Here is a 14,521-nt window from a genome sequence, read left to right as displayed (position 1 = left end):
ATGGCACCGAGTGCCACACATCCAGTCTCTTTTTTTTAACACATCCAGGGATGGTGACTCCACCACCTCCCCAGGCAGACCATTCCAGACAGGGACCCCTCGATAACAGGCGGTCCTGAGCGGGACCCCGTTAATCTCATGCCCTTGCCCTGAGGCGAAGGGACGCGGAGCCCAGCGCCTCCAAAGCACCCCGGCTACTCCCCCACGGGTGCCGCCGTCACCGCTCGCTGCCCATGCGCGCGGCGGCCGCGCAGGCGCAGGGGCGGGGCCGGGCCGGGCCGGCGGGCAGCCATGGTGTACATCTCGAACGGTGAGGGGCCGGGGCCCGGGGCACCGCGGTGTGTGTCCGCAGCGGCGGGGGGCCGGGCCGGGGCTGGGCACCGACCGGGGGCACCGGGGCTGCGCTGCGCGGAGCGCCGCCCCCAGCGCCGCCGCTGCCGGGACAGCCGGGCAGGGTCTGGCAGCTGCCGGTGTCGCGTCACCCCGCGCTGCCCTGCGGCCTGTGGCCGAGCCTGGTCTGCTTCCAAAGCGGATTTGGGGACTTTGACGAGTTCAAGTGCGTGCTGCAGACACCGGGAGCGTCGCACGGCAGCGCTTGAACCGCTTACGGGGAATCAGACTCTGCCTGGTGCTGTCTGGGGGTTTTCTGGACGGAGAGCCCCTGTGGCGGTGCTGACCCTTTTAGCTGACGTACTTGGGCAGTAACCTGCGGAAAATGAAACTCCCTGCCATGAAGAGCAGTTTCACCGTCCCAGCTGCAAACTCTGGACTTAGCAGATCTGGTTTTGTGTAATGCACTGTTCAGTGTCACACACTGAACGTCATTTCTTGTATCTGGATGTGTTACAGGACAAGTTTTGGATAACCAGAGTCGGGCTCCCTGGAGGTTGTCATCTATAACAGATTTCTTCTGGTCAATAGCAGATTTTGTGGTTCTGTTGTAAGTAGAAGTTAATTCTTTTGCTGAGCTTCATTTTAGATTTGACGTAGGTGGAAGTTACACAGTGCTATCAGTACACAACAATAAAAATATTATATTTACTCTTTAGCATTCCATATGTATAAATGCTTTACTACAACTATGTGGTTGTGCCTGTTAAGCACAGTATACTTAACAAAAAGTGCATGAAAAGTGACTATAACTTATTGGCAGTTCAAATGAGTTTTCTTACATTTCATCTATGTTGACACTGCAAAAAGAAAATATACATTTTTGTTTAAAAGCATCTACTAGCTGATCAAATAATTAAGCTGTTTGGAGAATTTCTACTGGTGACAATAGATTCTGACTATGTAAAAGTAATCACACAGTAAACACAAATTTGGATCAAAGCCAGTTAACAAACAGAAAGTTCATGTGATGTTTTCAACAGTTCTTAGTGATTTCAGTTATAAATTTATACTTTATGCATTTCTTGTATATTACCAAGGAAACTAGATTTTATAATTTTAATACATAATTTATTATTATTTATAATTTTAAACATATAATGTAATTTAGATTTTATAATTAAAGCTTCATTGTAATTTGGAACTATTTCAGATTTTAGTTTTGTATGTAGGAGACAAATTGCCAAGATTTAAACAACAGTGATCGTGAGAAGATACACTGTTCATTCCTGAACACTACTTGCTGTTTTTCAGGCCATTTCTTTCCAATCACAATATTCAAAAACTGTACCTGGCTATCAATTCACCTAACCCTTGTTTTAATTTTTCAGTTTCCAGAGCATTATTCAACCAGATTTAAGAAGAAGAGGCTACACATCTTCCTCCTATTCAGGATACCATGATGGAAGAGGGTATTTTTTTCATATTCACACATTTTCCCCTCTCTTGGTGAAGTGACATGAATCTGAGTAGATTACAGTTGTGATTTGGGTTTGAATTGGGTTGTGCAGGAAGGCTAAAATGGTTATCTGCACTATTATTGGTAACAATACACAGCTTTGGACAGCTGTAATAGCAGTACAGACAGACTAACATCTCTGAAAATATTTCTGAAGCCTGCCTAGGAGACAAGATATATCTTTGTTAAAATCTTATTTTCTTAGACATGTTTGTACTCAGCATTTGACTTGCATTAGTGCAGTCATTTCTTGTATTACATTACCTGAAGCAGAACACTGTTACAGGGGTGTAATTTCCATGAACACTGCAGCCAAAGGGTTTTGTAGGACTGTGTAAAAGCATCGGTGCTCTGTGGCCTTCTCACATCACACAGCAGTAATGAAACAGGAGAGGATTTCTGTGATAGTGGGGTTGGGGTTTTCTTACAGCTTTCCAGGTGAAACTCAACTTTAGAGATTCAGACTTTCTCACTACTGACATTTAGAAGCAGTTATTGTATTTCTAGTTGAAAAGTTTAATGAAGGGAGAACTCCTTTCTTTTCAGGCCTCCAGCAAATCCTCGCCGTCGGATGGGCCGAATAAATCACTGGGGTGCAGGCCCCAGTCCACCACCCATGGCTGGAGGTGGATGAGGAAGGTAATTCCAAATCTGCTGCATCCTGCTTTGGAGGGTTTGGGGTTTTTTTTTAATAGCAGTGTTAATGCAGGTTTAAGGTAGAATGGAGTGTTTTGTCCTCCTGCTGCACAAGTTACCAAAACAGAAAAATAACCAAAATTATTCAATAATAAAAGAAATAAAGATACTTCCAGTAAAGGGGAGAAAAAGCAGGGGGAAGGGATGTTAAAAATTATTTTGGTTTAGGAATGGTGGGCTTTCACTTTTAATTGCCCAGAAGTCGATGGACAAAGTGCAGCAAAGATTTTTGAGCCCAGCTGATAAGTTATTTATAACTTCTCATCTTTTTTGGCTGCTAATTTAAAAATCAGATTGTTAGAAAATGATGCTTTGTTTGCATTTCTAATAGTTATATGACATATGATGGGTTTTGGCTAAAGTTGATATTTCTCAATAGAAAAGAAAGAAAAATATAAAGTTGTTACAAGACAGTAAAAATGGCTTTTTTTCTCCCATTACAATGATACAACCATACCAATCTTGAATTCCAGTAAAGTGTAAAAATCAGAATTGCTTAAAAATAGAGGTAAAATTAAAAGAGGTTAAGATTAGAAGATTTCTTACAGCTGCCTGATATTTTATTCTGTTTAATAATTAGTTTGGCTGCTGGGAGTTGCAGCTGACACTGAGTGTATTTACAGTATGGTTTTATTTACTTTAAGACTTAAGTATATAATCCTTGTTTTTCATCAGTCACTCCCATTGTTACTATAATAAAAGTTACAAGGAAAAAAAAAAAAACCATGCAGGTGGTTAATACCTGTAAACCTTGGAGGAAAAAGTTCATATACCAGGAAACACAGACACCAGTATTTCAGTTCACTGGAACAAGGATAAGCTTCTTCCAAGTGGGAGAAAACCCCAGGACGTTGTGGTGTTTTTTTTTTTCTTGTTGAGTGGACACAAGGCCAGCAAAGACTGTGGAGATGGCTTCTGGGTACTCACAGCAATGTGTAACCTGCTGAGAAATAGTTAGCAAGTCTTTAGCATGTCCCATTTAGCTAAATTAAAAGCGATATTATTTTAAATTTTTTACTTAATTTTATCTCACAAAGAAAGGCTTCTTTAAATGTACTGTTACTACTTTATCTTTTAGGTAAACGCCTGCTGAAGAGGCAGGCACAAGCATACACATCAGCCAGATGAAAAGAAGAGTTTAGTGCTGGACCAAATGGGGATGTGTATGCCTGACTGGAAACTGTTCTGTGATAGAAGCAGATCAATGAAGTTGTGCTGGGAACTCCTTCCTCAAGGATCCGGTGTAACTGAGCCACAGTTTCATTAAATACATGTTTACTGTCTAAAGTCTTTGTATAGTTTCTGAACATTTTACTGTAGTTGCAAAGTTGTAAGTAAATTATATTTGGCTTGTCACAAGGCTGATTTTCAGAAACGGAAAAAATCTGAAGTTCAATAAGCCTTCTGCTATTCAGATGAGAAAAAAATACATATTTACAGTTGATAGAGATGGTCCCTCAAGAGTCAAAGCAGCAATTCCTAAGAGCTTTAATACTCACTCTCTCAGGACAAACTCTCTCTACTTTGCTGTATTTTCCTTCTATTAATGATACTCTAAAAGCACTTCAAAAATGCAGTTAACAAATTATTTTGTTTTACAACCCTTGCTTCACTAAGGTCCATAATGGTTTTTATAACAGAAACACCTCTTGAAAGAGTTTCATTCTCCACTATAAACTTACTGAAACGTGTAAAAACATTTACTGTACAAATTTTGGGGTTTTTTTACAATAAAAATAGGTGTTGTTATTATTACATGAAGAAAAAAAAGAGGTCAACTCAAATACTGACAGCTATCCCAGAGTAGTTATTTTCTTTCAAATAGTAACTAGCTTTTATCTTATGTTCCCCTTTTCAGGATGGGAATTTCTCATTGTTCTTGCACTGAATGTATTCCTTAACAGTCCTTAGCGGGAGATTAATCAACAATGCCCCTCAATTAACAAGCCACTCCAGCAGATACCACTCCTACCTAACACAAAATCTCTCTCTTTTAGACTCGGCTGTGTAACAGCAACTTTGAGCCTTTAAAAACCACGTCTCCCCCAGCTCCAGCTAAACATCCTCTCTGCACAGTTTATAAAGGAGCTCACAAACAGGGACGCCCTTACATGGTTAGCTCCTTACAGCTGTACCACCTACACCAGCTTGTATAGAATATTTTAAGTTGTGGTATATATAGAATATACCACGTACTACACCCTTTGTATGGAGTATTTTAAGCTGTTGGAGGGCCGTATGTCCCTCCTGCAGCCCCTCCAGCAGTACCAGCCCAGCTGACAGCGTTTGGCTGGTGCTCCACCAGACCCGCGGCAGCGGCGGGGCTGCTCCCCAGGCTCCCCGTGCCGCTGCCGGGCCCCTCAGCACCGGGGCCGGAGCTCCGCGCTCCGCTCCAAGCGGGGCCATCCCAGGCAGGCTCCAGGAGCCGCCGAGGCCCCTCCCGGTACCTGCTGGGGGGCGGTGCCCGGCCAGGGCCCGCCCGCTTCCGCCCCGCGCCGGGCTCGGCGCCGCTCGGGCCGGGCAGACACGGCTTCCGCCCGGCCGGAGCATGACCCAGGCGGAGAAAGGCGAGGCGGAGAACGGCAAGGACAAGGAGCGCGACCGGGAACGCGAGCAGCGCGGCGTGAAGCGGCCCATCGTCCCCGCCGCCGTGCCCGAGTCGCTGCAGGAGGTGAGGCCGGGGCCGAGCGGCGGCTGCCGGGCGCTGCTCCCTCCCCGCTGGGGCGGGCCCGGCCCGGGCTCGGCCTTTTAAAGGCCTGCGGAGAGGGGTGTGGAAGTGCCGGGAGGGCTCCAGGTGGTCCCGCGTGCTCGCTCTGATTCCGTGCTCGTTGTGCCGCTTGCAGCAAATACAGAGCAACTTCATCGTGGTGATCCACCCCGGCTCCACCACCCTGCGGCTCGGGCGGGCCACGGACACGCTGCCCGCGGGCATCCCGCACGTGATCGCGCGGCGGCACAAGCAGCCGGGCCAGGCGGCCTACAGGGACAGCTGGCTCCTCAGGGACGGCCTCAATGTAAGCGGCACTGCCTCGCCGGAACCCGCCTGCCCGCCGCCCGTTCTGCGGCGGTTTGGTTTGTTGTGTGGTGCATGTGTGGTGTTGGTGTGCCCTTCATCCTTCATGATTTTCCAGAAGAGAGTTCATCTCCTGTCAAACTTGTGTTTCACCCCTTTAAGGACTGTAGGTGCCACCTACTGAAGTCAGTAGGCTTGGACCAGTCTGTGTTTGCGTTTTATTTGATTCGTTTGCAATGAACTAAACCCGAGGAATTGATAGGTTGAGGGTTTGTACATGTTGATTTCCCTGTGCTAAAGTCTGGTACCACAGTCAGTATTTCTTCTGCTGGAATGCCAGCTGTAGGATTCGAATGTGTTGGTTACTAGTTAGTGACTTGGGTAGCACAGCAAGCCATTTTAGTCCAGTCTGGTCAAAAGACATATGTGATAATCTGAATCTGTAAAAATCGAACTAACCTCTCTAATATTAAACATCACGGTTAAATAATTGAGATCTGTTTAAACATTTTTGCTCCTACTTCATATGTCTGTAGTTAAGTAGATAATGGTCTGACACATCATTAGAGGTGAAGTCCAGTGGCTACTAAAAGCAGTTAAAAGATTCAAGTTGGCTTGAATAGGTGTTGGAAACTCTAAACAATATAAACAATAGTTTATTTAAAAATGAGCGTAAGTCCATTTTGGATTGTACCAACATCTGTCCTTTCTACTGTTCAAATTCGATCAGTAATGGTTTCATTGTTTCCTACTAGCTTCAGTATTGCCAGTATACAGACATGGTTTGAAAGTATTTACGTTGCATATTTGGGGTTTTTCCTTAGAAACCTGAAAGTACTGAGCAGAGACAAAATGGCCTTAAAATGGTGGACCAAGCAATATGGTCCAAAAAGATGTCGAATGGAGCGAGGCGCATTCCGGTGTCACCTGATCAGGTAACTTGTTCTGAGGTCTTATTAAATTGTTCATTCACACAATCCTTCAGTGAGATGCTGTGCTTCAGTGGACAAGAATTAATACCCTTTCTAGACCAAATATGGATAAGTGTTATTGTGCTACCTAACTCTGAAAACATGAGAAAATTTATATTATAAGTATATTATAAGGGCTGGGTTCAAAGGGCTATCTCATTTTTCTTCCATGCATAAAAAGTGACCGGTAAAATATTTATCAACAGGATTTGATTTGGTTACATTTCAGGCCAGGTCCTACAACAGACAGATGAGGCCTGCCATATTGGATCACAGCTCTGGGGCCAAGTGGACAAACACATCAAATCACCCTGAGTTTTTGGTGGGAGAAGAGGTAAGATTGATTTTCCTGCTGAATGAGGCTTTGTGTGTTTTAATGCAGCCATGGATTAGTTGCAGTCTCTTAGTACAGTTGCTGTAAGTTAGTACATACTGAAAGATGTGTAAAGCTAACCAAACAAAACTGAGAAACTTTACTGTGGGGGAACTGAGTATTTTTTATCATTCAGCAAGACAAGAGGATTCCCCTATTTGCTTAACAAGTATCTTGGATCCCTTGCTACTATAAATCAGTGTTTTTGCAGGGAATAGGTGAGAACTTTACCCATATGGCATAGTTCAGAGAAAAGGCAAGAAACTGATAAAAGTATCACTACATGAAATTGCTGCTGAGTAACTTGATATTTGTGGGCTTCGAAGTGTTTAAACTATTTCAATTTCTAAAATGAGATAGTGGAAAAATATACCGTTATATTCACTAGATGTCTGTGGGCAAAAACATTCAAAATTCAAACAATTTAGATCATGTATTTGTTTAAAGATCATGTCTTTTTATTTTAATGGTTTATTATCAAAGCCCTGTTACAAAGAAACGTGCTGTATTGCTGTTACATCAGTCTGAGCTCTGCAGTGTCTTCTATGTGCTTCTGAAATACTTTTCTTCCCAGTTGTTCCTCATTTTGTTCCTGGTTTGTTTTTTTTTTTTTTTGGGGAAAAGCAATGCCCAGGATGTAATCTCTCATTTTCAGGCCCTGTATGTTAATCCATTAGATTCTTACAACATACACTGGCCCATTAGAAGGGGGCAGCTGAACCTCCATGCAGGACCTGGTGGCTCCCTCACTGCAGTACTGGCAGACCTGGAAGTTATATGGTCACATGCAATACAAAAATACCTGGAAATACCCCTGAAAGACCTAAAGGTGAGCTGTGAACAGCACATTTTTGTGGTGTGGGCTGTATCCACTTCTCTGAGTGTTATTGTAAAAGGGAAGCAACTTGCTGGTATTGGTGGCCTCTTACTGGTGCTTTCCTTAATAAATACATTTTTTCTGCTGGTGAGCTCCCAAGACTTCATCTGGAATTTTGTCCATGTCTTTAAAACAAAAGCTGTTGATAGAACCTTTAACAAGGATGTATAGAAATCCCATTTTAGACACTTCAGTCTTAGTCTTTGTTTGGGTTTTTTTGTTGGCTGTAAAGGAGGCATCTGGGGAAGGGCTGCCTAATACTTGTGTAATTACTTATCCTTGGCAAGTTTGTCTCATGCCTTATGTATTTTAAACATTTTAAGGGCTATAGACTCTTGGCACTTACTTAAGAGCATGTTTTTTAAAGTATTGAAAACCTTCCCCTTTCCTAAAATTTTGATTTTTTTTAAATAAGTTGTATATCAAATTTTATTTGAGAGCTGGCTTTAATTTACTCTTCTTGTCTTCAGTACTACAGATGCATTTTACTAATTCCAGACATCTATAACAAACAACATGTGAAAGAACTGGTAAATATGATCCTAATGAAGATGGGCTTCTCAGGTAAAAACCATAATGAAGCAAGTACTTAATGATTAATTGCATAAGGATTTTTTTTTCTTTTAAAGCATATTTTTGCACATCAGCCTCAGGTTAGCTGGGACTAGCACCCTCATCTTTTGCCAATCATGTAACTGCTGTCTCTTTTAAAGGGGCAAAATGGTTGGCTAATATTGAAACAAGTTTTTTGGTTTACTGTTATGCATTCCAGCTGTGGGTTTCTCATTCAGCTGAGGTAAAAGCAGCATCAATCTGTTTTCTTAAATATTTCTAAAATGCATGACTGTCTAGAAGGACAGACTGTAATCTCTGGTACTTCCCACGTTTAATAAGTCTGGGCTTGTGACACAAATGTACTCTGTAAAGGTGGATTGTAGGGAAAACAGAGGGTCAAATTGGATCTTATTTCAGAACTACTTAAAGACCATATCTGAAATGCTAATAATGCTATTTGATTAAAACCAGAAAAAAAATTAGGAAAGCACTTCATGTACATCCAGTAGCCAAGACCCTGCACAACCAGATTAAAAAAATAATTGCAATTTGGAGACAATACCTTTAATTTTGTAGAAATATAATCATTTGACCCTGCTTCTTTAGCTTCTTTTCAGGACTTTTAAAGCCTTATTAAAAAAAAAAAATCTCTTAAGTACCCCCACCCCATCTTCACTAAATATACAGGCTCTCAGTCAGGCTGTTTGTAGCTCTTGAAAAGACATAAAATGTCCTTTCAATGTCAGCAACATTACTGTAAAATTTGATATAAATTTCATACAATTTTTTCTCATGTTGCTAGGAATTATTGTACACCAGGAGTCTGTCTGTGCTACCTTTGGGAGTGGTTTAAGCAGTGCCTGCATTGTAGATGTGGGAGATCAGAAGACAAGTGTTTGCTGTGTAGAAGATGGTGTTTCCCATCGCAATACCAGGTACCTTGGAGTGTACAAAATTATTAGAATCTTGGACTTATTTGCTTCCCAAAGATTGGACTTTTTAAAGGAGACAAAATTTATATAAATATTGGGCTTTTTTTTTGCTCTGAGGCATTTAACAGAGACAACTGTTACAATATAAACCTTAAAGAATTATCTTTAAAAGAAGAAAACAGGCAGAACTGATGAGAACCAATACTGTGTTCTGCAAGCTGTGGAAGTCATGATTCCAGCATGTCTAAAATGTCCCTAACATTCCTCTCCCTATTGCTGCAGTCAGCCAGTATTTCAGAAACTAGATAGAAAGATCTCTTTCTTCTGTGCTTTAGGCTGTGCCTTGCATATGGGGGATCTGATGTGTCAAGGTGTTTTTATTGGCTTATGCAACGAGCAGGATTCCCATACAGAGACTGCCAGTTAACCAATAAGTTGGATTGCCTGCTGCTCCAGCACCTAAAGGAGACATTTTGTCATCTAGATCAGGTGAGAAGGGGAAAATCGTGTGTTATACAAGTAATACTTTTTCTTTTACAGAATGTTGCTCTGGGGATCCTTTTTGTGAGTTCAAGTTAATTTTAAATATTTTACTCAGAATACTGGCAAAAGCTGTAGAAGCTTTAGACTTGAAAAGTTTAAAGTTGGTTTATTTTTCATCTAGCTGAAAGGAATCCTAACCCTTAGAAAGATAATTTCTTTGTTCTTATTGCTGAAAGCATCTGATAATAGTTGCATACTTGCTGGTTTTCAACTTCAGTTCTGTAAGATCTGCCAGCAGGTCTCTTCTTCCTGCAAAACCCTCATTGCAGAGGCTTAGGCATGTAGAAAGCTGTCTGGCACATCATACTGCATGGAAAAGACTTTTAAAAACTCAAGAATAGGTAAATAAAGTCCATTGTTAGAAGAGAGTTTTGTTACTTTTAGCTATTTTCTGTAGCTAAATAGATTACACAGCATGATAAAAATAAAAGATACCTTTTTTTTGTTTGCATTGTTTCTTACCTTAGGATATTTCTGGATTACAAGATCACGAGTTCCAAATTCGGCATCCGGACTCTCCAGCTTTATTGTACCAGTTCCGATTAGGGGATGAAAAATTACAGGTGATTTTTAAATTAAATTACAAATATAATGAGCATTCAGAGACTCAGAGCCTCAATTTGTATCAGTCCAGTGCTACTAAGCCCATGTAATTTATGGATTGTTCTTAAACTGCTTGTAGATAAAACTAATTCCTGTATGGATGGGTGGGCCTAATGCAGAACTGGTGGATGCACAAGGCTTTCTAAGTAGCTTTAGCCACAATTGTTGTTACTTCATCTAAATATTATCCTTCAAGTGCAAAGCATTAATGTTAATTCTGCAGGTTTTTCAGTTCACCATTGAATTTTCTAATTTTGTCACAAATTACATTTGAGTACTTGTTTATCATACAATGCTAAGTCTGTAAACAAACTTGTGTATTTACTGGGATATATTTTAATTATAAAAAACAGAAGACACTTTAGTATTTTACAGACTACCTGGAAAAAGAAAACACCTCTATTTAATTTTGAATTGTGAGAAAAATAGAACATTTCCTTTTTCTGTAGTAAATGCCATAAGAAGGAATATTGTAGTAAAATCATGCCAAATCTCTCTTCAGGCACCCATGGCTCTGTTTTATCCAGCAACTTTTGGAATTGTTGGTCAAAAAATGACAATTTTGCAGCACAGGTCACAAGGTGATCCTGAGGATCCTCATGATGAACATTATCTGCTGGCCACACAAAGTAAGCAGGAGCAGGTGTGTGATTGCTGGTTTTATTTTTCATGAACTATCATTTAATTGGGGAATTAAATGAAGACTCCTTAGCTTATCTCAGAAACCAGAGTTTGTAACCTTGGTCAGAAGTATTAAAGAATAAATTTAAAGTGAGTAGTTACAGATGCCTAAACAATTTTTCAATTAAAGTGTGCATTTTTAAAGTCTAAGAAGGGATCCCTCTATTATGGGATTGAGCAATCAGATGGAGTTCAAAATAAGCCCTTACTTAGAACATGAGGATTAAAATGAAAATTAGATGAGGGAATAACGCAGGGCTTAACCTTGCTGTGCAAAACGGTGAAGGGAAGTACAATGGTGCTTAGTTAAGTCTTTGTACTGTTCTGTGACCTTTTTGCATTTTTGTTTTCTCATTTTTAAGTCTGCAAAAGCTACAGCTGACAGAAAGTCTATGTCAAAGCCTGGTGCATTTGAAGGAGAGTTGAGAGGCCAATCCTCAGACATTTCAGAGAGGATCTACCCACAGGAAGTGGAGCTGGGCTCTTCCCAGGGTGACTGTATGATACCTGGCAATGATTCAGAGGAGCCTTTAACTGCACACATGTCCAGGAAAACTGCTATTTCTCAGTTTGAAGGCAAAGCCTTGGGCCTGGACAAAGCCATCCTTCATAGCATCGACTGCTGTGGTAAGAATTACATTTGTACCAGTCTGTGGAACAGACCTCAGGGTGGATTTATGTAACTCCTGTTTTTCACCAAAGAAAGATGTGTCCCTAGGTTTTACAGTCTGTAGAGTAGCTACACTGTTTCTTATGCTTGCATCTCTGTTGATGTTTCTTGAGGTATGTATCCAAGGAATAGAAGAAGAATTTTAAAAGCAAACATCAATTTCTATCTGGTTTGACTTGCACTAAACTAATTGTAACACAGGCCATAATAACTTTAAAACACAGATCTATGTCTATATATTCTTTCATTCCAGCATCTGATGATACAAAAAAGAAGATGTACAGCTCCATCTTAGTAGTGGGAGGAGGTCTCATGTTTCATAAAGCTCAAGAGTTCCTTCAACACCGAATTCTCAACAAAATGCCACCTTCTTTCAGAAGAGTTGTTGAAAATGTTGAGGTCATCACAAGGCCTAAGGTAACTGTTAACTGATAGCTAAGTAAATAGTAAACTATGATTGGTGGAAATCTTTGAAAGGTTAAAAGAAAAAAATTCTTTTAAAATCCCAGAGTAGTTGAATATCTGAGATTTAAAGGAGCTCTCAGCCTATAACATAGCACTGGCTGGTTAGGGACAGGGAGTTAGAGGCAAAGCAAGAGAGTGACTGGTACAGATCACTGAAGTGTTTATTAGCTCAAGGCCCTATTCTTAAAGAAGTAGTTAGTACTGGCCCATGAAGGTAACCTGTCTCCTCAGCAAGAAATTGGGATTTTTTTATTTTTTAGTACTATAAAGATAATAGAAAAATAGACATGGAGATTAATTTTCATTTGGCATAAATCAGGCAAAACTTGTAAATATATTTCCATCTATTTCAGAGCCTCGACTACTGAAGGGAAGATTTTCATTATGTGCTTAGAAAGCATCTTAAAACAAAATGACTTCTCAAAGCATCTTGAATATCATTTGAGTATTTTTATCCCACTGCTCTTTCCTGGATAATACTGAAAAACTTTTCCCCTGCCCCATCAGATTCTAACTAGTAAATAGTGTCAGAAAATAGGATACAGCTTTGGAGAATGATGCAGAATGAGACCACTGACTGTGTGCAATGTGTGTTTTGAATTTAGGATATGGATCCACGTTTAATAGCCTGGAAAGGAGGGGCAGTTCTGGCCTGTCTGGACACAACCCAGGAGCTGTGGATATACCAGAGGGAGTGGCAGCGCTTCGGGGTCAGGATGCTGCGGGAGCGAGCTGCCTTTGTGTGGTAAAGGAGGGGCTTACAGAGGAACCTGTGGAAACTTCACTGAAGATTCCTTTCCCCAAATGCCCTTTTTTCCCAGTGCACATGAATTGATCTTCAGCTGATTACATATTTTTTGTATTTTATTAATATTAATTTCAACTGAAATTTTTCTGGATATGTTGTAAAATACCAAAAGACTTACTGAATTCATTTGACTTCAGCTACCCTTTGTCTTTTAAATTGTATGCATTGAATTCTGCATACAGAGTACCACTGTCATCTCCAGAGTAACTATATTTATATTATACAGGTAATGTATATTAAAATTGCACAATGTAGGAACTTATGTGAGAGATGTTAAGCCAAGATTCATTCCAGAAACATGAACAGAGAAGCAACATTTGAAGAGTTCAGCTGTGGGTTTAATGTAATATTCTGATTGCTACTCTAATGTTACCAGGAGATTAAATTGTTATATAAGTGATCATTAGGGTAAAAGTGAAATGAAGAACTAAAACTACAGTCACTGTTTGTATTTTACTTATGTAATAAATTATTTTATTCAGTGGAAAAACAAAGAATTTGGAAGTGGAGTATTTTTTTCCTTGCCATGTACTTATCATCAAAACTTCTTAGTTTTTCATTATCTATTGTAGAGTCCACTTTTTTCCTTATTTTACAAAAATCAATATAATACACTCAAAAGACCAAGCTGCAGTTTTATACAGCCAGCACATCTTCCAGTTCACTCCACCTGAGGGCAGTGAGGCTGCACTCCTCAAGCACCCTGCAACACCAACCAGACCTGGTTTGGTTGGGCAGTTGCCTTCAAAACCACAGGACTGGTTTGACCTGAAGTACTAAAGCTGGAGCTTCCTGAACAACCTTGAGAGCATTCCTATTGCAGTAATACCTAAAAGGCAGTGTCTTTCATATGACCTTATCTAAAAGGATACTTGCAGCAAAACTTCAGAATACAAAAGCTCAGGAAGGTGAGAACTCTTACCTCTGTCTGAGATGGCAATGAGACACAGTCACAAGTAAAGCAGCAAGGTGAAATCACTCCCATCCTCCAGCTGAATGGATTGTGAGGAGCTCTAAAAGAGAAAAAAATCACTTTGAAACAAGTCTTTAAAAGCTATCATCAGTTATCATAATACCAATATTTGGTATGTATGCATTTGTTTATGTGTATATTAATAGAATTTAGAGAAATGCACACAGATTTACTGAAATTATAATTTCCAATGTCCCTACAGTGAAAGTGTGCTAAAATGCAATGCAAAATTATTCATAATCAATATTAGAGTTGTTGATTATATTACTTAATTTATTTCATTTTCTTCCCTACTTTGAAAGAAACAAGGCATATCAGTCTGAGTCTGCTCCCTGCCAATTCCTCCCATGTCACTGGAATGTACCTCCCCCTGCAACCTGAGGTCTCATCAATCATCACCTCATCTCCTCTCTTCCTTTCTGTTTAGAGTTTTACCCTGAGCAAGAGCTACAAAATAACAAATTCCTGAAGTGCAGCATTACTCTAATGAGCATAAAACTTAGGAGGAAGGT

At 40.4% G+C, this 14,521-nt stretch overlaps 2 protein-coding genes across 2 annotated transcripts; both read left to right on the top strand.

Moving 5' to 3' along the window:
• Nucleotides 1–257: 257 nt before the first annotated feature.
• On the top strand, nt 258–2,483 carry SELENOK (selenoprotein K). The gene is made up of 4 exons (XM_063164663.1): nt 258–310; nt 850–940; nt 1,722–1,802; nt 2,396–2,483. Exons 1-4 carry the CDS (start codon nt 292–294, stop codon nt 2,481–2,483), a joined length of 279 nt encoding a protein of 92 aa, XP_063020733.1. The 5' UTR covers nt 258–291.
• Nucleotides 2,484–5,067: 2,584 nt separating this feature from the next.
• Nucleotides 5,068–13,533, top strand: ACTR8 (actin related protein 8). The gene is made up of 13 exons (XM_063164661.1): nt 5,068–5,216; nt 5,389–5,559; nt 6,383–6,493; nt 6,759–6,863; nt 7,558–7,731; nt 8,250–8,343; nt 9,137–9,269; nt 9,602–9,755; nt 10,277–10,372; nt 10,915–11,055; nt 11,456–11,720; nt 12,017–12,180; nt 12,834–13,533. The coding sequence occupies exons 1-13, from the start codon at nt 5,094–5,096 to the stop codon at nt 12,975–12,977; spliced, it is 1,875 nt and encodes a 624-aa protein (XP_063020731.1). The 5' UTR covers nt 5,068–5,093; the 3' UTR covers nt 12,978–13,533.
• The last annotated feature ends 988 nt before the right edge of the window (nt 13,534–14,521 follow it).

The sequence above is a fragment of the Melospiza melodia genome, chromosome 10 (assembly GCF_035770615.1).
Source record: "Melospiza melodia melodia isolate bMelMel2 chromosome 10, bMelMel2.pri, whole genome shotgun sequence".
Lineage (NCBI taxonomy): Eukaryota > Metazoa > Chordata > Aves > Passeriformes > Passerellidae > Melospiza > Melospiza melodia.
Note: the sequence above shows the minus strand (reverse complement) of the source record. Positions and strands in the feature narration are given on the sequence as shown.

Excerpts from the sequence above, each read along its gene's own strand:
- ACTR8 (XM_063164661.1), top strand. The coding sequence starts at position 5,094 with ATGACCCAGGCGGAGAAAGGCGAGGCGGAGAACGGCAAGGACAAGGAG. Across the intron at positions 6,864-7,557 it reads AGTTTTTGGTGGGAGAAGAG|GCCCTGTATGTTAATCCATT; the intron begins GTAAGATTGATT and ends TCTCATTTTCAG. Across the intron at positions 12,181-12,833 it reads AGGTCATCACAAGGCCTAAG|GATATGGATCCACGTTTAAT; the intron begins GTAACTGTTAAC and ends TTTTGAATTTAG.
- SELENOK (XM_063164663.1), top strand. Across the intron at positions 941-1,721 it reads GCAGATTTTGTGGTTCTGTT|TTTCCAGAGCATTATTCAAC; the intron begins GTAAGTAGAAGT and ends TTAATTTTTCAG. Across the intron at positions 1,803-2,395 it reads GGATACCATGATGGAAGAGG|GCCTCCAGCAAATCCTCGCC; the intron begins GTATTTTTTTCA and ends CTTTCTTTTCAG.